The sequence below is a fragment of the Dipodomys spectabilis genome, unplaced genomic scaffold (genome assembly GCF_019054845.1).
Source record: "Dipodomys spectabilis isolate Male_0828 unplaced genomic scaffold, ASM1905484v1 ptg000069l, whole genome shotgun sequence".
In the NCBI taxonomy this organism is placed as follows: domain Eukaryota; kingdom Metazoa; phylum Chordata; class Mammalia; order Rodentia; family Heteromyidae; genus Dipodomys; species Dipodomys spectabilis.
In genome coordinates this window covers 9386037-9410006 of record NW_024870746.1, presented here as the reverse complement: position 1 = coordinate 9410006, position 23970 = coordinate 9386037, and the positions used below count along the sequence as shown (strand labels likewise).

Sequence of the window (23970 nt, the reverse complement as noted above, 5' to 3'; positions counted from 1 at the left end):
AAGGATACGCCCCCCCCCCCACCAGTACCCACTATGCGCTGGGTACATGGGCACTGTCCCATTTCCTCCTCACAGGACAAACCTGGAATTCCAAGCCATGTCTGCTCACCCAAGGAGGAGCCAGGCCTGGCAAGGTTTACAGTGTACTCAAGCAAACACAGGAGAAGCTAAGTGCCATATGTGGCCTGGGATTCAGGGCCCTGGTGCAGAAGAGGCTCCAAGCATAAAGGAGGAAGCAATGACCCTGTGAGTGTGGTTCATGAAGACTTTCTGGAGCCAACGCTTAGCCTGAGCCTCAGCCGAAAGGTGGAGGAAGAGGTGGCATGCTGGCACATGCCCTCAGCGTCCTGTAGCTTATGCTCGGCATGTTCCTTGCTCTCACACACCTCCTCCACTTGGCCACCAGGGGGTCAGCCCCACCTAGAGTGCAAGTTTGGCTTAGCTACTGGGAAGCCCTCAGCAAATCATTTTCTTGTATTTAAACAAACATGTAGTTAAGAAGAGTTTATTTTCTCTGGGTGCCAGTGGCTCGTGCCTGTAATCCTAGCCACTCAGGAGGCTGAGATCTGAGGATCATTGTTCAAAGCCAGCCTGGGCAGGAAGGTCTGAGACTCTTTCTCTCCAATAAACCACCAGAAAAGCAGAAGTGGTGCTATGGCTCAAGTGGTAGAGTATTCACCTTGAGCTGAAGAGCTGAGGGACAGCGCCCAGGCCTGGAGTTCAAGCCCCATGACCAACCAAAAAAAAAAGTATTTTAGGAAAACAGATATAGCAAAAAGGCAGAAAGCAGATAGCTAAGGAAAAGTGTGTCCCTTCCCTCCTGTTTAGGTGCCGCACTGTTGCCCTTCCTAGAGCTATCCATTGCTTAGCCAGTTTCTTGTTTATACTTCTCAAAATATCCTTGCTCAAAGGGCACATATCTGAAAGAAGGCCTGGACACTGGGTAACAAGCCCTGTCTTGTCCTCTGCCATTTCCCCCCTCTGAGTCTCTCAGTCACTGTGGAACTTCAGGAAGAATAAAGATCAAAGAATGAACACCTGGGGCTTGGAAATAAGACTTAGTGGTAGAGTGCTTGCCTAGCATGCATGAAACCCTGGGGTTTGATTCCTCAGTACCGCATACACAGAAAAAGCCGAAAGTGGTGCTGTGGCTCAAGTGGTAGAATGCTAGCCCTGGGTACAGAGAGGCTCAGGGACAGAGCCCAGGCCCTGAGTTCAAGCCCCAGGACTGGCAAAAAAAAAACCCCAAAAGACTAAACATCTGGAACAGCCCCTCAGATAAGCCATGCTTTTTTTTGGGGGGGAGGGTTGGGGAGGGAGGTGGGGGGTGGGGGGGAGGTCCAGTCATGGGGCCTGAACTCTGGGCTTGGGGGCTGTCCCTCAGCTCTTCAGCTCAAGACTAGCGCTCTACACCTTGAGCCACAGCACCACTTCCGGCTTTTTTCTTTTTGTTTATGTGGTGCTGAGGAATCGAACCCAGAGGCTCAGGCATGCAAGGCAAGCGCTCTACCACTGAGCCACCTTCCTAGCCCCAAGCCATGCCTTCTTTTTTTTTTTTTTGTTGGTCGTGGGGCTTGAACTCTGGGCCTGGGCGCTGTCCCTCAGCTCTTCAGCTCAAGGCGAGCGCTCTACCATTTGAGCTACAGCGCCACTTCCGGTTTTCTGGTGGTTTATTGGAGATGGGAGTCTCACGGTCTTTCCTGCCTGGGCTGGCTTTGAACCGCGATCCTCAGATCTCAGCCTCCTGAGTAGCTAGAATTACAGGCGTGAGCCACCAGCGCCCAGCGCCATGCCTTCTTACGGTGACTGGACATCACACAGCACCCTGGGATAACCATCAGCCTCAACTGGAGCACATCTAGACATGACTTACACAAAACTCTGACCCCTGGCCCAACTCTTCTCTTACTTAAACCTAAAGTTTATGCCAATCCCTTGAAGGCAGGTGCCTTCTGAGGTGCCACTGAGCCTCCTTGTCTTCCTAATCCAGCCAAGTTCAATTAAATCTTCCTCTACCATTCCCAGTGCTTGTCTCTTTAATTGCCCAGTAGGATTTTTACCTAAAACTCCACATTCATATCCATTCTTTTTTCTTCTTCTTTCTTTTCTTTTCTTTTTTTTTTTTTTGGGTCCAGTTGTGGGGCCTGAACTCTGGGCCTGGGCGCTGTCCCTCAGCTCTTCAGCTCAAGGTTAGTGCTCTACCACTTGAGCCACAGCGCCACTTCCGGCTTTTTTCTTTTTGCTTATGTGGTGCTGAGGAATGGAACCCAGGGCCTCATGCATGCAAGGCAAGCGCTCTACCACTGAGCCATCTTCCCAGCCCCTCTTCTTCTTTCTTGTGCCACAGGTATTGAGGCTTGTTCTCAGAGCCTTGCACTTTTATTGACTTCTTTTGCTCAAGGCTGGCTGGCCCTCTACTATTTGAGCCACATCTCTACTTCTAGCTTTCTGCTGGTTAACTGCAGATAAGGAGTTTTATGGACTTCCCTGCCTGGGCTGGCTTCCGAGTAGTTAGGACTACAGGTGTGAGCCATGGACACCCAGCTCCAACTTGAAAGTTGTGGTTGAGATGGAGTCTTGCTAATTTTGTCAGGGTTGGCCTGGAACTTTCAGTCCTCCTGCCTCTGACTCTTAGGACTTAGGGTTTAGTTTATTTTTTTTTTTTTTCAGTACCACCTCAGCCACACCTCTGGCTTTATCCCTCTCCCTCTTGAGTAGCTGGGATTATAGATGTCACCACCATGCCTGTCTCCTCCAAAAGCATGGTCAATCTCACCTTCTCAAAGATACCTTTCCTGGAGCTGAGGACGGATCAGGGAAGGTGAGCCATGAGAAACAGCAGCCAGGAATTCAGAAATACACATTGGATTAGTCTTGCATAAAAGCTTATAGGCAATATTTCCTTGCTTTAAACTCCTCCCTTACTAAGCTAAAATGTTAAAAAAAAAAAAAAAAAACACAACAAACTGGGCACCCGTGGTTCACACCTGTATAATCCTAGCTATTCAAGAGGCTGAGATCTAAGGATCACAGTTCAAAGCCAGCCCAGGCAGGGAAGGCCGTGAGACTCATATCTCCAATAAACCACCAGAAAACCAAAAGTGGCGCTGTGGCTCAAGTGGTAGAGTGCAATCCTTGAGCTGAAGAGCTGAGAGACAGAGCCCAGGCCCAGAGTTCAAGCCCCACGACCGACAAAAAAAAGAAAAAGAATGTACACACAGATGTACAAGTCACAATGAAATCCTCTTGTATAACTAATTGACACAAATAAAATGTAGAACAAAGACGAGGCAGAAAGAAGGAAATAAAGCAGCTCTTTGACCTTGTGGGAATAAGTACCACACTTTGGGAAGGGAACAAGAAGATCTTAGGGAAGACACTTATTCTGGGTATTAGGGGGAAGGGAACACTTGGTAAAAAATAATTCCTTTGATCATAAAAGGGCTTGCAGGCAGATGAAAATGTTTACCTCAAGGATGGACACCTGTTTTAAAGGGGAGTAACTTGTATGTTCCAATATCTATGCTTTCATAACTCAAATGTAATAAGCAGGCAATTTGGTTATCTCCGGACTCACTGATAGAAACAGGGTAACAGTAAGAGTGAATGAGCCAGGTGCTCATTTAAGCAGCTTGCTTCTTGTTAATTTTGCATCTGGCTTTATCTGTATTTTTTTTTTAATCTCAACTTGATAAATGGCAGAGTAGAATTTTTCTTTCTCAGTCAAAGCTATATTTATTTTCTCAGGACACAATGTTTCTGAATCTTGGTGGGAGCCATGAAGTGGAAGACTCTTTCTAGGATGATCAGACCAGGGGGAACCTCCACTCCCAGCCCCCGTCAGTGTCCAGAGATCAAATTCTCCAAACACTGTATCTCCTACCTGGACAGTATAATTCTTTTTCCCTTTCATACTCCTGGGGATGGAAGCTGGGTCTCCCAAATGCTCTGAAAGTTCTCCACCAGTAATCTACATGAGTATAAATCTGATTGTTGTGTTCTGGGTGTTCAGTTAGTGAACAGGGCTGGGGGGGGGGGTTCAGAATTTAAGATGCAAATATACTCCCTTTGTTTTTAGAATGATTTTCTTGCTTTCTCTGGAATATTAATTTTCACTTTTTTTGGGGGGGGGGTGTCAGTTGTGGGGCTTGAACTCAGGGCCTGGGTGCTATCCCTGAGCTTTTTTGCTCAAGATTAGTGCTCTAGGGGCTGGGAAGGTGGCTCAGTGGTAGAGTGCTTGCCTTGCATGCATGAGGCCCTGGATTCGATTCCTTAGCACCACAAAAGCAGAAAAAGCTGGAAGTGCTGCTGTCGCTCAATTGGTAGAGCACTAGCCTTGAGCTGTAAAGCTGAGGGACAGCGCCCAAGCCCTGAGTTCAGGCTCCACAAATGACAAAAAAAAAAATGAAAGAAAGAAAAAAGAAGAAAAAAAGACTAGTGCTCTAGCACTTTGAGCCATAGCACCATTTCTAGTTTTCTGGTAGTTAATTGGAAATAATAGTTTCATGGATTTTCCTGCTCAGGCTGGCTTTGAACCATGATCCTCAGATCTGTCTCCTGAGTAGCTGGAATCACAGGCATGAGCTACTTGCACCCAGCACTTTTTTTTGTTGGTGTATGTCCTGGAAATTGGGTCAAGTTGTTGTCCCTGAGAATTGTTTTTCCTCTCAAGGCTAGTACTCTACTACGTAAGCCACAGCTCCACTTCCAGCTTTTTGGTGGTTAATTGGAAATAAGAGTTACAGGTTGGGCACTGGTGGCTCCTGCCCGAAATCTTAGCTACTCAGGAGGCTGAGATTCTGAGGACTGTAGTTCAAATACAGGGCTGGACAGGAAAGTCCATAAGACTCTTATCTCCAATTAGCCACTCAAAAACCAGAAATGGGTGCTGTGGCTCAAAGTGGTAGAGCACTAGCCTTGAGCAAAAAAGAGAACTCAGGGACAGTGCCCAAGCCCAGAGGTAATGACTGACAAAAAAAAAAAAAAAGTCTCACAGACTGTCCTGCCCAGGATGGCGGATGCTCAGATCTCAGCCTCATGAGTAGCCAGCATTACAGGTGTGAACCACTGGTGCCAGGTTTTAACTTCTACTTTTCCTGCCATCGTGAAGGACAAAAAAACTATATGAGGACAGGTTTGACACTTGTCATCCCAGCGCTTTTTTTTGGTGGGAGTGGGGGGTGATACTGGGGTTTGAACCAAGGGCCTCACACTTCATTTGCTTTGCTTGCTAGACTGATGTTCTACCCTTGAGCCACACCTCCAGCCTAGCTTTTTGATGGTTATTTTCTTTGTTTTTTTTGGTCAGTCATGGGGCTTGACCTCTGAGCCTGGGCGCTGTCCCTGAGCTCTTCAGCTCAAGGCAAGCACTCTACCACTTGAACCACAGCAGGACTTCTGGTTTTTTGGTGGTTAATTGGAGATGAGTTTCATGGACTTTCCTGCCCAGGCTAGCTTTGAAAGGTGATCCTCAGATCTCAGCCTCCTGAGTAGCTAGGATTACAGGCATGAGCCACCAAGTGCCCAACTTTGCTGGTTATTTCCGAGATGGAAGTTTTGTGGATTTTTCTGTCTTGTTTGGCCTTAAACATCAATCCTCCAGGTCTTAGCTTCCTGAGGGACTAGGATTACAGGTGTGTGCTACCAAGGTCTGGCTTCATCCTAATACTCTTTCTAAAAATGGCTCTGTGTGTGTGTAAAATCCTGCACTCTAACACTTGAGCTATGTCTCCAGAAATCTTGTGAGAGAGGCAGGAGGGTCATGAGTTTGAGAGGCCTTTCTAGACTACCAAGTGACATTGCCTCAAAACCCCAAACAACAACAACAACAACCAAGACAACAAACGTTGCCTGAGTGCAGCATCTGGCATATAACTCTCCTAATACATATTTGTACCCTGTCTTTACCACCTCCTTCCAGAAGCTTCTGATAATGTGATTTCTGTTTTCCAGGGTTTTTTTTTTTTTTTTTCCTTCACCAATTCTGGGGCTTGTACTCAGGGCCTGGGCGCTGTCCCTGAGCTTCTTTTGCTCAAGGCTAGCACTCTACCACTTGAGCCACAGTGCCACTTCTGGCTTTTTTTTTTAATTTTTATTGTCGGTCGTGAGGCTTGAACTCTGGGCCTGAGAGCTGTCCCTCAGCATTTCAGCTCGAGGCTAGCACTCTACCACTTGAGCTACAGCGCCACTTCTGGTTTTCTGGTGGTTTATTGGAGATAAGAGTTTCACGGACTTTCCTGCCTGGGGTGGCTTTGAACCGGAATCCTCAGATCTCAGCCTCCTGAGTAACTAGGATTATAGGTGTGAGCCACCGGCACCCGGCTACTTCTGGCTTTTTCTGTGTATGTGGTACTGAGGAATTGAACCTGGGGCTTCATGCATGCTAGGCAAGCACTCTACCACTGAGCCACCTTCCCAGCCCCCCTGGTCTTTTTTTTTTTTTTGTCGGTCGTAGGGCTTGAACTCTGGGCCTGGGCGCTGTCCCTCAGCTCTTCAGCTCAAGGCGAGCGCTCTACCACTTGAGCTACAGCGACACTTCCGGTTTTCTGGTGGTTTATTGGAGATAGGAGTCTCACGGTCTTTCCTGCCCGGGCTGGCTTTGAACTGTGATCCTCAGATCTCAGCCTCCTGAGTAGCTAGGATTACAGGCGTGAGCCACCAGCGCCCGGCCCCTGTAGTCTTTTTTAATGGCAAGCTCTTCGTTTCTCAAGTGCTGTGGATGCAGCATGTGCTGAGCAAGTGCTGTCATTGAACCACATTCTTCCTGAGTACTGAGTTCATCTGTCTTTTTGATGGCTTCCTATCTCACTCTGAGAAAATGCCAAATACCTTCCAATAGCCCCCGATCACCCCATGACCTGACTTTGCCGTCCTACCTGCTGATTTCTCTGGATCATACTGGCAGCTGGGAACCTTTGTAACTCTCCTTCCTTTCTGTAATGTTTGTGACCCAGTGAGCATGGCTCACTCCCTCACTTTGGGTCTATTTATCACTATCATATCAGAAAGGCCTATCATTCATCCACTCCATCTAACATTACAACCCTCCCAAAGTTCCTGTCTTCTTCCTGCTTTGAAATGCTGCTGTTAAAATAATATACTTTGCTTGTTGGAACCATTTAAGTTTATAGAAAAATTCTTGTCTGCTTTGTTCACTCCAGTGTCTGAAATAGTGCTTAACTATTGCTACATATTGGTAGCATTGAAATATTTTCTTTTCTTTTCTTTTTTTTGCCAGTCATGGGGCCTGAACTCTGAGCCTGGGCACTGTCCCTCAGCTCTTCAGCTCAAGACTAGCGCTCTACCACTTGAGCCACAGTGCCACTTCCAGCTTTTTCTGCTTATGTGGTTCTGAGGAATCAAACCTAGGGCTTCATGCATGCAAGACAAGGACTCTACCACTGAGCCACTTTCCCAACCCCTTTCTTTCTTTTCTTTTTTTGGTTGGTCATGGGGCTTGAACTCTGGACCTGGGCGCTGTCCCTCAGCTCTTCAGCTCAAGGCGAGCGCTCTACCACTTGAGCTACAGCGCCACTTCTGGTTTTCTGGTGGTTTACTGGAGATAAGAGTTTCACAGACTTTCTTCTCTGGGCTGGCTTTGAACCTCGATGCTCAGATTTCATCCTCCTGAGTAGCTAGGATTACAGGCGTGAGCCACCGGGGCCTGGCTCCCTTTCTTTCTTTTTTGTTGGCCGTGGGACTTGAATTCAGGGCTTGGGTGCTGTCCCTGAGCTATTTATTTATTTACTTATTTATTTTCGCCAGTCCTGGAGCTTGCACTCAGGGCCTGGGCACTGTCCCTGAGCTTTTATTTTTTTTCTCAAGGACAGCACTCTACCTCTTGAGCCACAGTGCTAGTTCTGGCTTTTTCTGTGTATGTGGTACTGAGTAATTGAACCCAGGACTTAATGCATGCTAGGAAAGCATTCTACCACTAAGCCACATTCCTAGCCCCAGTCCCTAAACTCTTTTTTCTTCGGTCGGCCGTGGGGCTTGAACTCTGGGCCTGGGCGCTGTCCCTCAGCTCTTCAGCTCAAGGCGAGCGCTCTACCACTTGAGCTACAGTGCCACTTCTGGTTTTCTGGTGGTTTATTGGAGATAGGAGTCTCATGGTCTCTCCTGCCCGGGCTGGCTTTGAACCGCGATCCTCAGATCTCAGCCTCCTAAGTAGCTAGGATTACAGGCGTGAGCCACCAGCGCCTGGCCCTAAACTCTTTTGCTTAAGGCTAGCACTCTACCACTTGGAGCCATGGCCATTTGAGCCATATCCAGTTTTCTGGTGGTTAATTGGAGATAAGAATCTCATGGACTTTCCTACCTGGGCTGGTTTTGAATCCCAATCCTCAGATCTCAGCTTCCTGAGTAGCCAGGATTACAGGCATGAGCCACCAGTGCCCAGCTTAAAATATTTATTAAATGAATGAATAATGCATTTAATTAAAGATCAAACTTCTGTCTAAAACCCTCTTAGCAAGGGACCCTTAAAAAATTTAGTGTTTGGAGGGCTGGCAAGGTAGCTCAGCGGTAGAGTGCATGCCTTGCAAGCATGAGGCCCTGGGTTCAACTCCTCAGCACCACATAAACAGAAAAAGCCAGAAGTGGCGCTGTGGCTCCAGTGGTAGAGCACTAACCTTGAGCTGAAGAGCTGAGGGACAGCGCCCAGGCCCAGAGTTCAAGCCCCACAGCCGACCAAAAAGAAAAAGAGTTTAGGGACTGGGGCTGGGAATGTGGCTTAGTGGTAGAATGCTTGCCTAGCATGCATGACCGGCAAAAAACAAAACAAACAAAAAAACAAAAAATTTAATGTTTGGGGCTGGGAATGTAGCTTAGTGGTAGAGTGTTTGCCTAGCATTCATGAAACCCTGGGTTCAATTCCTCAGTACTAGATAAATGAAAAAGGCTGGAAGTGGTGCTGTAGCTCAAGTGGTAGAGTGCTAGCCTTGAGCAAAAGCTCAGGGTCAGTGTCCAGGCCCTGAATTCAAGTCCCAGGACTGGAAAAAAAATTTTGTGTTTACCTTACTTTACTGCCTTTAACTAGACTTAACCTTGCCTGCCTGTGCCTGTCTTCTTCTCAGTAAAATGGATATACTAACAATGCCTCTGTTGGGGTTTGTGGTAAGAATTAAATGAGTTAATATATACAATGTTCTAATCATAGGTCCTTGCATATAGTACAAATGAGTAGTAACTTGTATAGGAAAACACAGAGGAGAAGTGGGAAGGGAATATGAGTTGGTTACATTCAGTAGGAAACTCTTAGTTGTTCAGAGAAGGAAGAGCACTTGGAAGCAGAGTAACTTGTGTGCAGCACAAGAAAGATGGCAGTGTGTGTGTGTGTGTGTGTGTGTGTGTGTTACACTAATCTCATCTGCCATCACTTCACAAGGCTCTTGTACATCCTGTGTGAGTATGCCAGTACTGGGGCTGGAACTCAGGGCCTATATGTTGTCTCTTGGCTTTTTTGCTCAGTCAAGAGTAGTATTCAAACTGGGTAATGGAAGTGGTGCTGTGGCTCAAGTGGTAGAGCACTCACCTTGAGCTAAAGAGCTGAGGGACAGCGCTCAAGCTCAGAGTTCAAACCCCACAACCAACCAAAAAAAAAAAAGAATGAGCACCAGTGGCTCACACATGCCTGCAATCCCAGCTACTCAGGAGGCTGAGATCTGAGGTTCACAGTTCAAAGTCAGCCTGAGCAGAAAAGTTCCCCACAGACTCTTTTTTTTTTTTGGGGTCCCGTCGTGGGGCCTGAACTCTGGGCCTGGGCGCTGTCCCTCAGTTCTTCAGCTCAAGGCTAGCGCTCTACCACTTGAGCCACAGCGCCACTTCCGGTTTTTTTTTTCGGCTTATGTGGTGCTGAGGAATCGAACCCAGGGCCTTAAGTATGCAAGGGGAGCGCTATGTGGTGCTGAGGAATCCAACCCAGGGCCTTAAGCATGCAAGGGGAGCGCTCTACCACGGAGCCAACTTCCCAGCCCCATCCCCACAGACTCATCTCCAATTACCCACTCAAAACCTGGAAGTGGTGTGGCTCTCAAGTGGTAAAGCAAAGCCTTGAGCACAAAGAGGCTCAGGGACAGCACCAGTGACCAGGCCCTGAGTTCAAGTCCCTGGATTGGCAAAAAAATAATAATAATAAAAAAGAGTTGTACTCTACCACTTGAGCCACAGCTACTCTTGCAGAGTTTTGCTGGTTCATTAATTTGTCTGCCCAGGCTGGCTTCTAAACATGATCCTTATGGTTCTCACCCTTCTTAGTAGTTATGATTTACAGGCATGAGCCATGGGCTCTAGGCTTTGTATACATTCTATACTTATCTCATCGGCATAAAAATCCCACCATGGGACTGGGAAGGTGGCTCAGTAGTAGAGCGCTTGCCTTGCATGCTTGAGGCCCTGGGTTCCATTCCTCAGCACCACATAAGCAAAAAGAAAAAAGCCGCATGTGGTGCTGTGGCTCAAGTGGTAGAGTGCTAGCCTTGAGCTGAAGAGCTGAGGGACAGCGCGCAGGCCCAGAGTTCAGGCCCAGGACCGACCAAAAAAAAAAGAAAGAAAAAATCTCACCAGGTGGTTATTACAATCCCCATTTTATCCATGAGAATACAGGCTCAGGGAAGTCGAGTAACTTGCCCAAAATGGTCATAAGGTAAATGATGTCCCCATCTAGCAGCCCTGTTACACAATTCCATGCACTTTTTTTCCCCCCGAGTCCTGGGGCTTTGACTCTGGGCCTGGGCACTGCCCTGAGCTTCTTTTGCTCAAGGCTAGCACTCTACTACTTGAGCCACAGCGCCATTCTGGCTTTTTGTGTTTATGTGGCACTGAGGAATCGAACCCAGGACTCAAGCATGCTAGGCAAGCACTCTACCGCTGAGCCTTCCGTGCAGCCATGTAAACTCCGTATGCCCCTGAGAATTCGGTCAAGCGTCCAGGGACCCTATGGCACGTGACCGATCTCCTTAGACGACACAGTTCAGTGGTGGAGCGCCTGCTCTGGCGGGCTCTGGGCGGTGGATTCCAGCCTTATCCCTGTAAAAGGCAAAAGAAAAAGTACAAACGTAGACCCTCAGCCTGGCGAGCCGCGGCAGGGCGGCGGGCTGCGGAGGAGCGGGTGAGCCCACGGCGAGCGCCAGGCGGCACGCTGCAACTGCAGACGGACCTGCGAATGCGTGCGGGCTAGGGGGCGGCGCTGGCCGGCGCGTCATCTTACGGTAGCCCCGCCCCCGCCCCGCCCCCAGGGGGTGGGGCAACGCAGCGCGGGAAAGCTCAACGCGGATCCCAGCCTCTCATTCGTGCTGGAGGAGGGGGGTAAGAGAACTCTTAAATGGAAGTGCATGTGGGGTCCCTGCCTTCCCGGGCTTAGGAGGCGCATCGGTAAGCGTTCTCTAGATCCCTTTGGAAATGGTCCAGGCCACGTCACCTCCCCAACTTCCGGTCCGCAAGCCGGTCCTCGCTCCAGATCCCGGTTCTTTCCACACTCCACCCCAAGCCCCGTCCGAGGTCTAAGGCAAAGGCAGGAGCTGCCCTGCCGGAGGAGCTAACCTTCCCAGATTTTAAAACGATTCAGAGGGAAGAACGCGAGGCGTTGGTCAGCCGGATGACGTAATACTTGAGGTGGCGTCTCATTTAGGGACTACTGCACAGCTTCGCGGACACGGAGGCTTAGCTTGAGGAAAAAGGCATACACAGGTCCAAGCACCTAGGTTCCACCTGGAGTCGCTGAGGTTCTCAGAGCTCACCACCCAGAAGCGAAGAGTTCCTTAAATTTGCATAAGTGAACCACTGCTTCCAGCTTCGAGCGGCCAATAGGAGTGAGGCTCAGGAGGACACGCACCTGGCTAGTCACCCCTCCCGTCGGAAAGCCGAGAATCTGGCTGGCTTCTTCTTGAGCGACAGATCTGGCGCCCAATCGCTTTTGAGATGCTCAGAGAGGGCAGGTGGATTCCGGAGCAGCCAATGGGAAGAGGGTTCTTCAGAAGGCCTAGGCCTCTGGCCCAATGAGAATAGGAGGACTGTGCAGGGCTAGTTCCGAACGGCAGTACTTAAGACCAACCCAGCGCGGAGATGGGAAGGGCGTAGGAATGAGTGACGGAGATACTAGCCAATGGCGAGTATGAAAGCGGGCAGCACTGTCCAGGAGCGCGGAGGGAGCCGAGGGAGAGAGGAGGCCGAACCGGAGAGAAGCAGGAAGTAGCGGTGGCCGCGGGGAGGGCGGCGGCGACGGCAGTGGTGGCGGCTGCAGCAAGGTAGAAACCGTCGGGTCTCAGCCTGCACTGGGAACGGAGCAAGTAAGCGTGCCTGGGGTAAATACCCGCCCTTGGCTCCGCCCCCTGGGGGGGCGGGTAAATGCCCCCGCCCCTCCCCCACTTGGCCCAACTACACCCCCCCCTCCGCGCTGCCCCCCTGGGGCGTCTTCTAGGAAGGCCCCGACACCGCCTTCAGCACCTGGGGCGGATGGTCCAAACTCTCAGCTTGTTGCAAGCAGTCCCTAGCCAGGTAAATGTGGAAGGAGGGCCAGGGACCCCCAAGTCCCGGCGCCCCACAGTCGTAGAGGCAATGAAGTGCAGTCCGGGGACTGCGGGCTGCGGGATGTCGCGACCTAAAATGGTGTCCGTGCCCGGGGATGGGGGCGGGGGAGCCGCGCCGGGCTCGCGCCGAGCCTGCATCCCAACTGGGCGCGGGGTAGCGCCGGGCCCGGCCGCTCTCGGGCTCGCGCCGCGGGGAGGGGGCCCGCCGCGCGCCGGCATCACTCCCCAGTTTCTAGAACCCCCGGGTGTCCGCGCTCGGAGGGGAGGGGACGCGGTCTGAGTTGGGACAGACCCCCGTCCGGAGAGCTGAGAGTCACGCAGGGACGGCCCCCTCCCCCTTTACCACTTTCCCGGGTCCCCCCCACCCCGACCTCTCCTCCCCCCCAGCTCTCAACTCCAGGGTAGTTCAGAGCCCGAGGTGCTGCGCCGCAGCTCCCGCAGGGCCTGGCCTGGCCGAGGCCCGGCTTTCACTTTGCGGCCAGTGGAAAAAGAAATGCCGCACGCCTCAGTTTCCCCGTTCGCTTTTATTCCCCCCCCCTCCTGTGCATCCCGTCCCCTCCTCACACCCCCAGACTTGCTCCTCGCGCCAGCCCTCGGCAGATGGCAGAGACTTAATTCCGCCCGCTGCCCAGCTTGGCCGCAGTAATCGCCCCCGGCCAGGCGCCCGGCCCCTTGCCCTTTGCGCAGCAGGCCTTGGCCCCGGGCAAAGGGCATCGGAGCCCCCACCCAACCCAACCCCCCGTCTGTTCACCCCTAACTCTTAAGCCCTTTCTCCGTTGGCTTTTGAGGAACACCGGGAGAAGGGGGCGGGCGAGGCGGGAGCCCTGGAGACCAAGCACAGCAGCCGCAGAAAGGCCTGCGCTGTGGAGTTGGGGAGCCTCCGCTGGTTGGACGGCTGTTTGCTCCAGGTGGCGACGGGATGACCTCTAAGTCACTTGCACGCTAGAGAGGCAGATGGTTAGTAAAGGCAAGTTCGCAGGTGTTTTCTCATAGTGACCACTGGCCTGTGCTCCACCAACCCCCTTTGCTGGGGGCCAGAGTGGAAGATAGCTCAGGACTCTCCCTGGGGGGAGGGACCCAAGCAAAGGAGGGCCCTAGCGATTGATCAAGGCAAAAGCAAGCTCTTTGTTTAAACCCAGAGTCTGCAGAATTAAGTGTGTGTGTTGGGGGGGGGGGAGAGCAGGGGGGGCAGGGTGCAAGGCACACTCCCCTTTCTTCCTGTAGTTGGTACCCATCTCCCCAACCCCCTCCTTGGTTTGAGCAATGCCAGCTGCCACCTGCTGGGACTATCTCCAGTTACAGTCTGAAGGCTGGAAAGAGGTGAGAGAATTGGCCCTGGGAAATGGCTCACACCCTGGACAAGGACTGTGTAAGGATGGACTTGTTCAGTTACTTCTTTCTAGATACAGAAACTCTTATGGGAGGAGGTACTCTGAGCTGGCCTCCTTGTTGATTAAGTGCCCCATAAGTTCGTGTGTGTATGTGTGTGTGTGTGTGTGTGTGTTTACACTGGGCCAGGTAGGGAGTTGAGTTAGACTTCTTAGACTCTTGTTGCCAATGGAAGATAGAGTTTGATTTAGGAGGATAGACTTGGGGTAAGTAGTTCAGAGTAGAAACGACAGGGGAAGGGAACTAGCTTTTCCCATCATGGCAGTTGTGCTGGATATCCTTATACCCTGGAGTTTTAGCCCTGAGAGAGCAAGATGGGGAGGAGAGAGGAGGCACTCTGGGGAAGGTAGGTGAGCAAGCAGCAGGTGTTTGTGACAGGAGAGGAGCCGGGGCCCTTTGTGACCAGGCTACTGTCACCATTTCCCCCCCCCTCTGTCTTTCTTCTCTTTGTTTCTTTTTGTTCCTGTATAGCATTCGTTCTATCTTCATCTTGGGTCTTTTTCTCCCTACTAAGATAAATCTTGGGATGGCTCTGGTGGCCACATGTGTCCACCCTTGACCTTACATGACCCTTGACTCTTGTCTCTGACCCCAGCCCTAGTGTGTCCAATGGGTGTTCCTTCCCAGCTCCTCTTTGGCCTCCCATGTACTTGTTTGGCTCAGCTGTAATAATAGATTGAATCCTGATTTTCATATTCACAAGTTCATGTGCTTAGAATAACCTTGTGATCATTTGTCCCCTCTTTCAGACAGTAAAAGTCAGGCAGTGAAATAGCTTGCTTATGGAGTGGCCTTGTGAGAAAACTAAAGTGGAAAAATATCCCAGGTCTTGGCTTTAGTCACTGCATTTTGTATAGATGTCTTTTCAAATCTCTGTGAATACCAAATCCATGAAGAGAGTGCATTTATCCCTTGCTGATACAAATAACTCCTTAGACATCGAGCATCGTTTCCATCTTTCTCCTTAATAATACTGGTGACTAATGGTTTTCTGTGCTGAGCACAGGAGGGATGAGCTAGTTCAACCAAGTTGCTCACTGATCTCCCTCCACCTCTGTATCTATCTATCTATCTTTCTTTCTTTTCTTTTCTTTTCTTTTTCCACTTGTAGAGCTTAAACTCAGGGCCTGGGCACTATCCCTGAGCTATTTTGCTCAAAAGTGAGCACTCTATTACGTTGAGACACAACTTCACTTCTGGTGTTCTGGTGGTTTATTGGAGCTAAGAGTCTCATGGACTTTCCTGCCCATGCTGGCTTTGAACCTCTATTCTCAGGTCTCAGCCTCCTGCGTAGTTAGGATTACAGGTGTGAGCCACTTGTACCTGGCATCTTCTATGTATTTCTGAGACTCTCTCTTCCTCTGTTTTTTCTGTTGGTCCTATGTGCCCACCCACTCACTTGATTTAGGGTTTGGCACCCAAAGCCCTCTAGGATCCTATGGTATGGTGAAGGTGTATCAAGAGGGAGAGGCTAAGTTTGGAGATCCTGAAGGCAGAGGTGTAAGGTCTCTATTCCAGGCATCTCAGTTTCTCCTTTCTCCTCTTGTTTTCATCAGGTCTGGGGCCTGACGATATGGGGGACATGAAGACCCCTGATTTTGATGACCTTCTTGCTGCCTTTGATATCCCTGATATTGATGCGAATGAAGCCATCCATTCTGGATCTGAAGAAAATGAGGGGCCAGGGGGCTCAGGGAAGCCAGGACCCAATGTAGGAAGTGAAGCTGAAGGTGCACCAGCAGCAGCTCTTGAAGATAACTCTGAAGTTCCAGCCTCTGACCACGGCCTGCCATCACAGGACACTTCTACCGTTAGCGTCATTGTCAAGAACACAGTGTGTCCTGAGCAGCCTGAGACCCTGGCTGGGGGTTCAGGAGAGGAAGAGATCCTACCTGGGGAGGCCACTAAGGAAGGGACTGTGGGGCCTTGTCTAATGCAAAATGGATTTGGTGGGCCTGAGCCATCCCTCCCAGAAACCCCCAACTCTCCAGCTCCTCCCACGGGGGATAGCTGGAAAGAAAAAACTTCAGAAGGCAAAGCTCCCTTGGATCTCTTTGCTCATTTTGGCCCTGAACCAGGCGAGCACCCGGATCCCCTGCCTCCTGCACCTTCACCCTCTCAGGCTGGGGCCATGAGCCCACCTCCGTTCCCCTCTTCCTTTGAGCTAGCCCCAGAGAATAGCCCAGTCCTGGTGCCCCTTAATTCTTCCCCACCACCACTAGGGACCTTGAAACAGGAAAGCTGCAGCCCTAGTCATTCCCAGGGCCTAGCCCAGAGAGGCTATAGCGCCAAGGACACAGATGTCCCTTCCAGCACCTCACCTCCTCAGGTGGCTGGGGTGTCCTTCTTTAAGCAGTCTCCAGGGCATCAGAGCCCACCTGCTTCCCCTAAAGTTCCCAGCTGTAAGCCCTTGAAGGAAGAAGATGAGGAGCCAGTGGAAAAATCACCCCCAAGAAGTCCGCAGAGCCCCTCCAGCGGCGCTGATGCTGCAGACGAGGACAGCAATGACTCCCCTGCCTCCTCCAACTCTTCTAGGCCCCTTAAAGTGCGGATCAAGACCATTAAAACATCCTGTGGCAATATCACAAGAACCGTAACCAGGATCCCCTCAGACCCTGATCCTCCTGTCCCCTTGGCTGAAGGGGCCTTCCTGGCTGAAGCTAGCCTACTGAAGTTGTCCCCTGTAGCCCCAAACGCTGAGGGTCCAAAGGTGGTGAGTGTACAGTTGGGTGATGGCACTAGGCTAAAAGGCACTGTGTTGCCCGTGGCCACCATCCAGAACGCCAGCACTGCCATGCTCATGGCAGCTAGTGTGGCTCGAAAAGCTGTGGTTTTGCCTGGGGGGACTGCCACCAGCCCTAAGATGATTAAGAATGTGCTAGGCCTGGTGCCCCAAGTTCTGCCCAAGGTTGATTTGCGGGCAGGGCTGGGAACAGGGGGACAGAAGTTAAATGGTGCCTCTGTGATGATGGTGCAGCCTTCAAAGCCTGTTCCTGCTCCAGGCCCAGCAAGTGGCACGGTGATCTCACGGACTCAGTCCAGCCTAGTGGAAGCCTTCAATAAAATCCTCAACAGCAAGAACCTGCTGCCGGCCTACCGACCAAACCTGAGTCCACCAGCCGAGGCTGGACTGGCCTTGCCTCCGACAGGCTACCGCTGCCTCGAGTGTGGGGATGCCTTCTCATTGGAGAAGAGCCTGGCACGGCACTATGACCGCCGGAGCATGCGCATTGAGGTCACCTGCAACCACTGTGCCCGCCGTCTGGTCTTCTTCAACAAATGCAGCTTACTCTTACACGCACGCGAGCACAAGGACAAGGGGCTTGTCATGCAGTGCTCGCATTTAGTCATGAGACCTGTAGCCCTCGATCAGATGGTGGGGCAGCCAGACATCACACCCCTGCTGCCCGTGGCTGTGCCGTCTGTCCCTGGACCTCTGGCCTTGCCCATCTTCGGCAAGGGTGAGGGGGCCATCACCGCCTCTGCCATTGCCGCCATTGCCACTGAAGCCCCTGTGCTGCCACTCTCCACAGAGCCGCCTGTTGTCCCTGCCACCTCCACTTACACATGCTTTCGCTGTCTGGAGTGCAAGGAGCAGTGCCGGGACAAGGCTGGCATGGCAGCCCATTTCCAGCAGCTGGGGCCCCCTGCACCCGGGGCCACCAGCAACGTGAGTTGCCTTTCCCAGCCCTTCTCTGGGGTAGGGGACAGCCATACACCAAAGAGAGGCTCTAGGAAGGCGTTGGGGGCTTGGGTAGGAGACATGACGGAGATTATGGCACCCTTACCAACTGAACCTTGTTTAATCCCCTCGACAGGTGTGCCCCTCCTGCCCCATGATGCTCCCCAACCGCTGCAGCTTCAGTGCCCATCAACGCACACATAAGAACCGGCCCCCCCACGTCTGTCCTGAGTGTGGAGGCAACTTCCTGCAAGCCAATTTTCAAACCCACCTGCAGGAGGCCTGTCTGCACTTTTCCCGCCGTGTAGGATACAGGTACCTTGTGCCCCTCGCCCCCCTGTACAGCTTCAGGGCCTCTTGTCTCAGCAGCAGCCTTTTCGATGACCTCAAGCAAAGTCCATCTCTATCCCTCCAGCTCTGCTAGCTGTCAGACTCAGCCCTGTGACATCATAGCCTGCCTTCAGGCATTCCCCTTGGGGATCCCCAGGGGGGAGCAGGGGACTGGGTCTCTAGCTCTTCCCTTTGTACCTTGTTCATGCTCCACTGCTGATTTCTTTCTTGGAGTCCACCCAGGCCTAGGCGATTAAGTATGGGGTGGGGGTAGGGGCTTTGGAGTGGCCCTGCCTCATCACGGCGCTTCCGCTTCCTCCACCAGGTGCCCTAGCTGTGCAGTGGTGTTTGGAGGTGTGAACTCCATCAAGTCTCATGTCCAGGCATCGCACTGCGAAATTTTCCACAAGTGCCCCATCTGCCCCATGGCCTTCAAGTCTGGACCCAGCGCCCATGCCCACCTTTACTCCCAGCATCCCAGCTTCCTCATGCAGCAAGCCAAGTGAGAGCTGGGGAGAAAGCGTAGGGAAGAGGGGTGGGTGGGAGGGCGGGACGGGAGCAGAGCTCCCATCCTGATGTCCGCCCTGTCCCTTCTGCCCCACAGGCTGATCTACAAGTGCGCCATGTGTGACACAGTCTTTACTCACAAACCCCTCCTTTCTGCCCACTTCGACCAGCACCTGATGCCCCAGCGTGTCAGTGTTTTTAAATGCCCATCTTGTCCACTGCTCTTTGCCCAAAAACGGACCATGCTGGACCATCTCAAGGTATAGGCTCCAAGAGCCAGGGGATCATGGGTGCTTGGCCGGGTTGGTTGACATAGGCCATGTCTGCACAGCCTTCCAGCCGGCAAAGCCAGTCCCTCCTTTCCCTTAACAGCCATTTGCTTTGTGTCTTTCGCAGAACACCCATCCGTCTGGACGGGGTGGGGAGGATACTGCTGGGAAAGGGGGTGGAGGTGCTCTTCTCACTCCTAAGACTGAGCCCGAGGAGCTGGCTGTGACTGGGGAAGGGGCAGCCCCTGCTACTGAGGAATCTTCATCTTCCGAAGAAGAGCCGCCCAGCTCCCCCTCGCCCCCTCGCCCCACCAAACGGCCCAGGCGGGAACTGGGAGGCAAAGGTGTCAAAGGTGGGGGTGGGGGAGCTGGAGGCTGGACCTGTGGCCTTTGTCACTCCTGGTTCCCTGAGCGTGACGAGTATGTGGCTCACATGAAGAAGGAGCATGGCAAGGTGAGTGGCCCCCCCGGCTGGGATGGGATGGGCCAGGCAGCCCGGTGGTTGGCTCCTGAAGCCTGGCTCTGAAATCTCTCACCCTCTGCTCTCCTAGTCAGTGAAAAAGTTCCCCTGTCGCCTGTGTGAGCGCTCCTTCTGCTCTGCCCCCAGCCTGAGGCGCCATGTCAGGGTCAATCACGAGGGAATCAAGCGAGTTTACCCATGCAGGTAACCTTTGCTTCCCACTCCTTTTCCAGCCCAAGAACCCAGAGTTCCTTCCTGCCTGCCTCTTCCTTGAGGAGGCCCCCCTCTGCTCTGGCAGCCCCTCAGGGGCTGGGCCTTGGCCTTCGAGCTGTGCGTGTGGTGCCATTCTGTCCTCTCCCCTCGTTCTAGGTATTGCACAGAGGGAAAGCGCACCTTCAGCAGTCGCCTGATCCTGGAGAAACACGTCCAGGTCCGGCACGGCCTGCCCCTTGGGGTCCAGTCAGGGAGTACCATGGCTCGAGGTTCTGGTGCCAGAGCCCAGGTAGGTAGAGGCCCCGTATATATTGAGACCACGGAGTGGGAGACTGGCAGGTGCAGACCCTGGTCTCCGCAAGCCAGGGTGAGGGGACCAGAGAGAGAGGTTGGTGGTAACGCCCAGTGTCTCCCATTCTTCTCCAGGGACCAGGAAGGAAGCGCCGTCAGTCTTCTGACTCCTGCAGTGAGGAGCCTGACAGCACAACACCGCCAGCCAAGTCCCCCAGGGGTGGCCCCGGGGCAGGTGGCCACGGCCCACTCCGCTATAGGAGCAGCAGCTCAGTGGAGCAAAGCGTCGTGGTGGGATTGAGGGTGGATGGTGGAGCCCAGCAGTGCCTGGACTGTGGCTTGTGCTTTGCCTCCCCAGGCTCCCTGAGCCGCCATCGATTCATCAGCCACAAGAAGAAACGGGGTGTGGGTAGAGCCAGTGCCCTGGGGCTGGAGGATGGGGAGGAAGAGGCTGCTCCCCCAACAAGGTCTGACCTAGAGAGTGGAGATTCACTCCTGCCTGCTCCTGGAGGCCCACTCACCTGTAAGGTCTGTGGCAAGAGCTGTGATAGTCCGCTCAACCTCAAGACCCATTTCCGCACGCATGGCATGGCGTTCATCAGGGCTCGGCAGGGGGGCAGTGGGGAGAACTAGGCCCCAGGCTGGGACTGACCAGCCCTTCCCTCCCCTCCCCCAGGCAAGGAGCCTGGGTTTCACTGCTGCTGCCACCCAGTCCCTGGGCTGGGGAATTTGTTTAACATTCACATTTTGTTCAGTTTCTCCAAATCCTGCAGGAAAAAGCTTTTGAGGATTATAGTGATTTATAACCTCCCCTCCCTCGGGTTTGGCCCTTGGGTCCTAGTCAAATGAGCCTTCCATTCCTCCTTTCTGAACTCAACACTAATTATGTTCCTGCTGCAGACCCTCAGTGTGTGGCTGAGGATGGGGGATGGGACCTTGGTAAAGTCTGCGATCAGGCACCGGAAGGACTGATGCGGGGGCTGGGGGCGGGGTGGGGGCTGGCCACAGCCTTCCACAATTCCTTCAGGGCAGACTAGGCTCTGGCTCTCCGGGCCAGGTCCTGCCCCAGCACCCTGGCATTCACGCCCCCACCCTGCAGTGCCTTTTACTTCTTTTTTCCCCCAGAAGTTCAGCGGGGAGGTTGGTGGGGATGTGTCCTGTCAAAGGGGGCCCAGGGAGAGGAGGAGACAGGCTCTCAGGAATCCTTTATTCTTGTAATAATACTAACAGTGGGAGAAAACAGGAGGGAGAAAACCAGACCATTAAAACCGCTCGTGGTTTAATCCCCACTCAGGTTGCTCTTTGTATATGACTTGGACAATGGACTTGACCAGGAGGGGGGGTGAGAGGCAGAACGGGGCAGTCCCTCCTCTGCAGGGAAGAGCAAGCTTTCCACCTGTGCTGTGTGCCGCCTTTTGTATCTTGGATGCATTCCCCCCCCCCCCCAGAAGTGAACAACTCAGATAGGACACAGGTGGCTAACTAAGGACTTTATTTCAGACAAAAATTAAAAATAAAAAATCGAGAGCCATTTCCCTGGGTGTAAGGAAGGTATGAGGGGAAGGAATTCCTCATGGCTAGGCCAATACCCTCAATATGCTGGAGGGATTGTGGTAATTCCCTTCCTCACCGCCATGACAGGGAAGCTCAGCAACTTCAGGAACCTATGTCAGAGCCCACCTACCAAGGGGAACTCTGGCTGGGGGTCAGTCCCTGGCAGAGGAGAGTTGGGCAGCAGCATGGCCAAAGGCCAACTAGAGGATCAAATCCTAAGTACCAAGAACCCACTCTTCTCCCTTTGCTGGGGCCCAGAAAAGATTAAAGATGGCCTGTGGAAAAGAGCCTCAGATCCTATCCTGGTGAGAAGAAAGGCCCTGGTGCCCCTCATTCGTCATCTGTTCTCTGGAGGGCAGTGAGTCCTGGAGTCTTGTCAGGTGGTAATACTGACACCGCAGGGGGCATAGGAACCCCAGCAGGTCTGGACCCCTTAGCTGGCTCTCCCACCCCTTGGCAAGCTCTCACGGTTACCACATGATCCTTTGTATTTCTTGCCTTCTATTTCCCTTGGGTGGATGGTTGGGTAGGTGGGATTTCATGGTTTGGGGTTTCTTCGACAAGGGCCCTCCCGGGGAGGGTGCCATAGATGCCCCCCACTACTGCTGGGCCTGAGAAGGAGAGTGTCACATGATGCCGTTGGTGAGGTACTGGAAGCCATCATAGAGTTTGGTGGTGATAGACCGCATGCTGCCATCCACCATCTGCTCTACCAACAGCTGGAGCTGCTCCTCAGTCATGCTCATGTGGAATCTCTCTTTAAGGTTGCGAATGGTGCTGGAGCCGTGGAAGCAAGGCAGCTGAGAGCCTGGGGGTCGGGGGACAGGGATCACAGATGGATAGGAGGGAAAGTTAAGAGCGGCCACCACCAGGAATGCAGTCAGGGGTATCTTGAAGTACCGCTTCCCTCCCTTTCCCAAAGGTCCGCGGTGTGGGTGCTACTGCACTGGTGCAGAGAGCAGCAGTTGGTGGGCGCCCTTGTCTGGAGCCCACCTTCACCCCATACTCCTTAGCCCCTCTGCATGTGAGGGCATATGGGCAGAGGAGGGATGGGAGCCCACACCATCTCTCCCCCAGTAAGGAGAGTTGAGGGAGCAGAGGCTTAGGGCCCATGGGGAAGGAAGGCTGGGAAGAGGCTCTGGAAATGGGCCCTGCACACTTATCTGGTTGCAGGACTCTGTCTACGCTACGTCTGACACTCACAGATGACCTGGGCCACCGTCATCACGGGGCCAGACGGGGATGCTCCTGAGCAACGGCGACAACCTGTGGGGTAGGGGTATGGAGGGGAGGAGACTGGCAGCTCAGATCTGGTGTACATCTGAAGCCTTGGGAGGAAGAGGAGGAGGAGGGCCTAGAGAAGCGGGTAGAAGAGGGCATCCTGATCAAACAACTACAGGTGTGAAGGCAACCAGGAAGTTGAATCATAAAGATGAGAAGGAAAAACTCGGGGCAGGACAGGGGAGTAGTATGAAAAGGCAGGTTGCATACCAGGGTGGCTGAGCTAGGGCAATGAGAGGTCAAAGTAGAACGGGAGGAATCTGAATTGGCAAAATGATGCAGGAGCGGGAGACAGGTGTCCAGTGCTAGACAGGGTGGTTAGAAGGACCAGAAACTAGGACTGCTCTCCCCGAGGGTGCCTAAGAAGTCCTTTCTGCTGTCTCCTTCCTCCCACCCGAGACCCAGCTCTGCCAGGGTTCTAAAGGGAAAACAGCACTGGGTCAGAGCCAGAAATCCTCCGGTTAACCTTGAATTTTACAGGGGAATCAACTTTCTGGAAGTCCTAAACTTCAGGGCCCCAACCTGAGTGGAATCCTGAGGCGCCCTGGGACCTGAGCTCTCCCTAGCCGCACCTTGTTGCATGATCTCCACGATCTGCACCACCTTATCCATGTGTTTGCGAGCGGCGATCAGCCCTTGCAGCATCAGCATCTTGTAGTAGTTGAACATGTCACCATTCAGGCCACCCATTACCTGGGAAGGGAAAGTCACGTGAACAAACATGCTTCTGGTAGGTATGGACCTTGTCCCAAGGGCCTTCAGCACTACTTCCTTAGCTAGGTGCTGGTAGCTCACGCCTGTAATCCTAGCTACTCAGGAGGCTGAGATCTGAGGATTGCAAAGCCAGTCCAGGCTGGAGAGTCCATGAGACTCTTGTTTATAATTAACCACCAGAAAACCAGAAATGGAATTGTGGTTCAAAGTGGTAGAGTGCTAGCCTTGAAGCAGAAAAGCTCAGGGAGAGAGCCCAAGCCCTGAGTTCAAGCCTCATGATGGACCAAAAAATAAAGAACTAGTTCTCGGAGCAACCATGCCCAACTCTTATTTCCTCATTCCCCTACAAGGGCAGGAAGCTCCCAGGAAATCTTGCCTCATCCTGACTTACTGTCATTTCTGTTATGTTCCTCCCAAATCTCAGGGAAATCCACCAGTTCTCTTCCCATGAGAGAGAAAGACAGTGATCCTGGAGGCACAGCCTCCTTTCTGACTCACATCCACAAACTCTGTGGTCAGCTTAAAGGCTGATGTTTCAAAGCCCAGGTTTCGGGGTGAGCTGGACAGGATGAAGCCAAAGTCGATGTGGATGATATGGCCTTCTGCATCAAGAAGGATGTTCCCATTGTGCCTGAGGAAGGAGAGGAGACACAGTAAACCTAAAGCTGGGACTTTAAGATGTAATACACTGGCCATGGGCTAACAGGCAGGGGAGTACTCATCCATGTTACCTTCCTGCCTATAACTGGCTCCAAA

General features: G+C 52.5%; 2 protein-coding genes across 7 annotated transcripts in view; one reads left to right on the top strand and one right to left on the bottom strand.

Moving 5' to 3' along the window:
• The first annotated feature begins 12144 nt into the window (after window positions 1-12144).
• Window positions 12145-20954, top strand: Znf687 (zinc finger protein 687). Of its 3 annotated transcripts, none has more exons than XM_042681331.1 (9): window positions 12145-12284; window positions 15470-17583; window positions 17732-17910; window positions 18251-18427; window positions 18530-18692; window positions 18829-19155; window positions 19253-19365; window positions 19531-19663; window positions 19801-20954. In XM_042681331.1, the coding sequence occupies exons 2-9, from the start codon at window positions 15487-15489 to the stop codon at window positions 20296-20298; spliced, it is 3687 nt and encodes a 1228-aa protein (XP_042537265.1). In that variant the 5' UTR covers window positions 12145-12284; window positions 15470-15486; the 3' UTR covers window positions 20299-20954. The 3 variants fall into 3 exon arrangements, with proteins under 3 accessions (XP_042537265.1, XP_042537266.1, XP_042537267.1); XM_042681332.1 differs by having other exon boundaries at window positions 12145-12299; XM_042681333.1 differs by lacking the exon at window positions 12145-12284 and adding an exon at window positions 13823-13844.
• A 186-nt stretch (window positions 20955-21140) lies between these two features.
• The window catches only part of Pi4kb (phosphatidylinositol 4-kinase beta), a 41419-nt gene continuing 38589 nt past the window's right edge, over window positions 21141-23970 (bottom strand). For 3 of the 4 annotated variants that reach the window (XM_042681334.1, XM_042681337.1, XM_042681336.1), the window contains 3 exons: window positions 23713-23845; window positions 23073-23193; window positions 21141-22027 (listed from right to left, as the gene is read on the bottom strand). In XM_042681334.1, the coding sequence (XP_042537268.1) occupies window positions 21846-22027; window positions 23073-23193; window positions 23713-23845 (436 nt within the window). In that variant the 3' untranslated portion in view covers window positions 21141-21845. Of the gene's footprint in view, window positions 22028-22422; window positions 22486-23072; window positions 23194-23712; window positions 23846-23970 lie in introns of all 4 variants that reach the window. The other variant, XM_042681338.1, reaches the window with a different exon arrangement.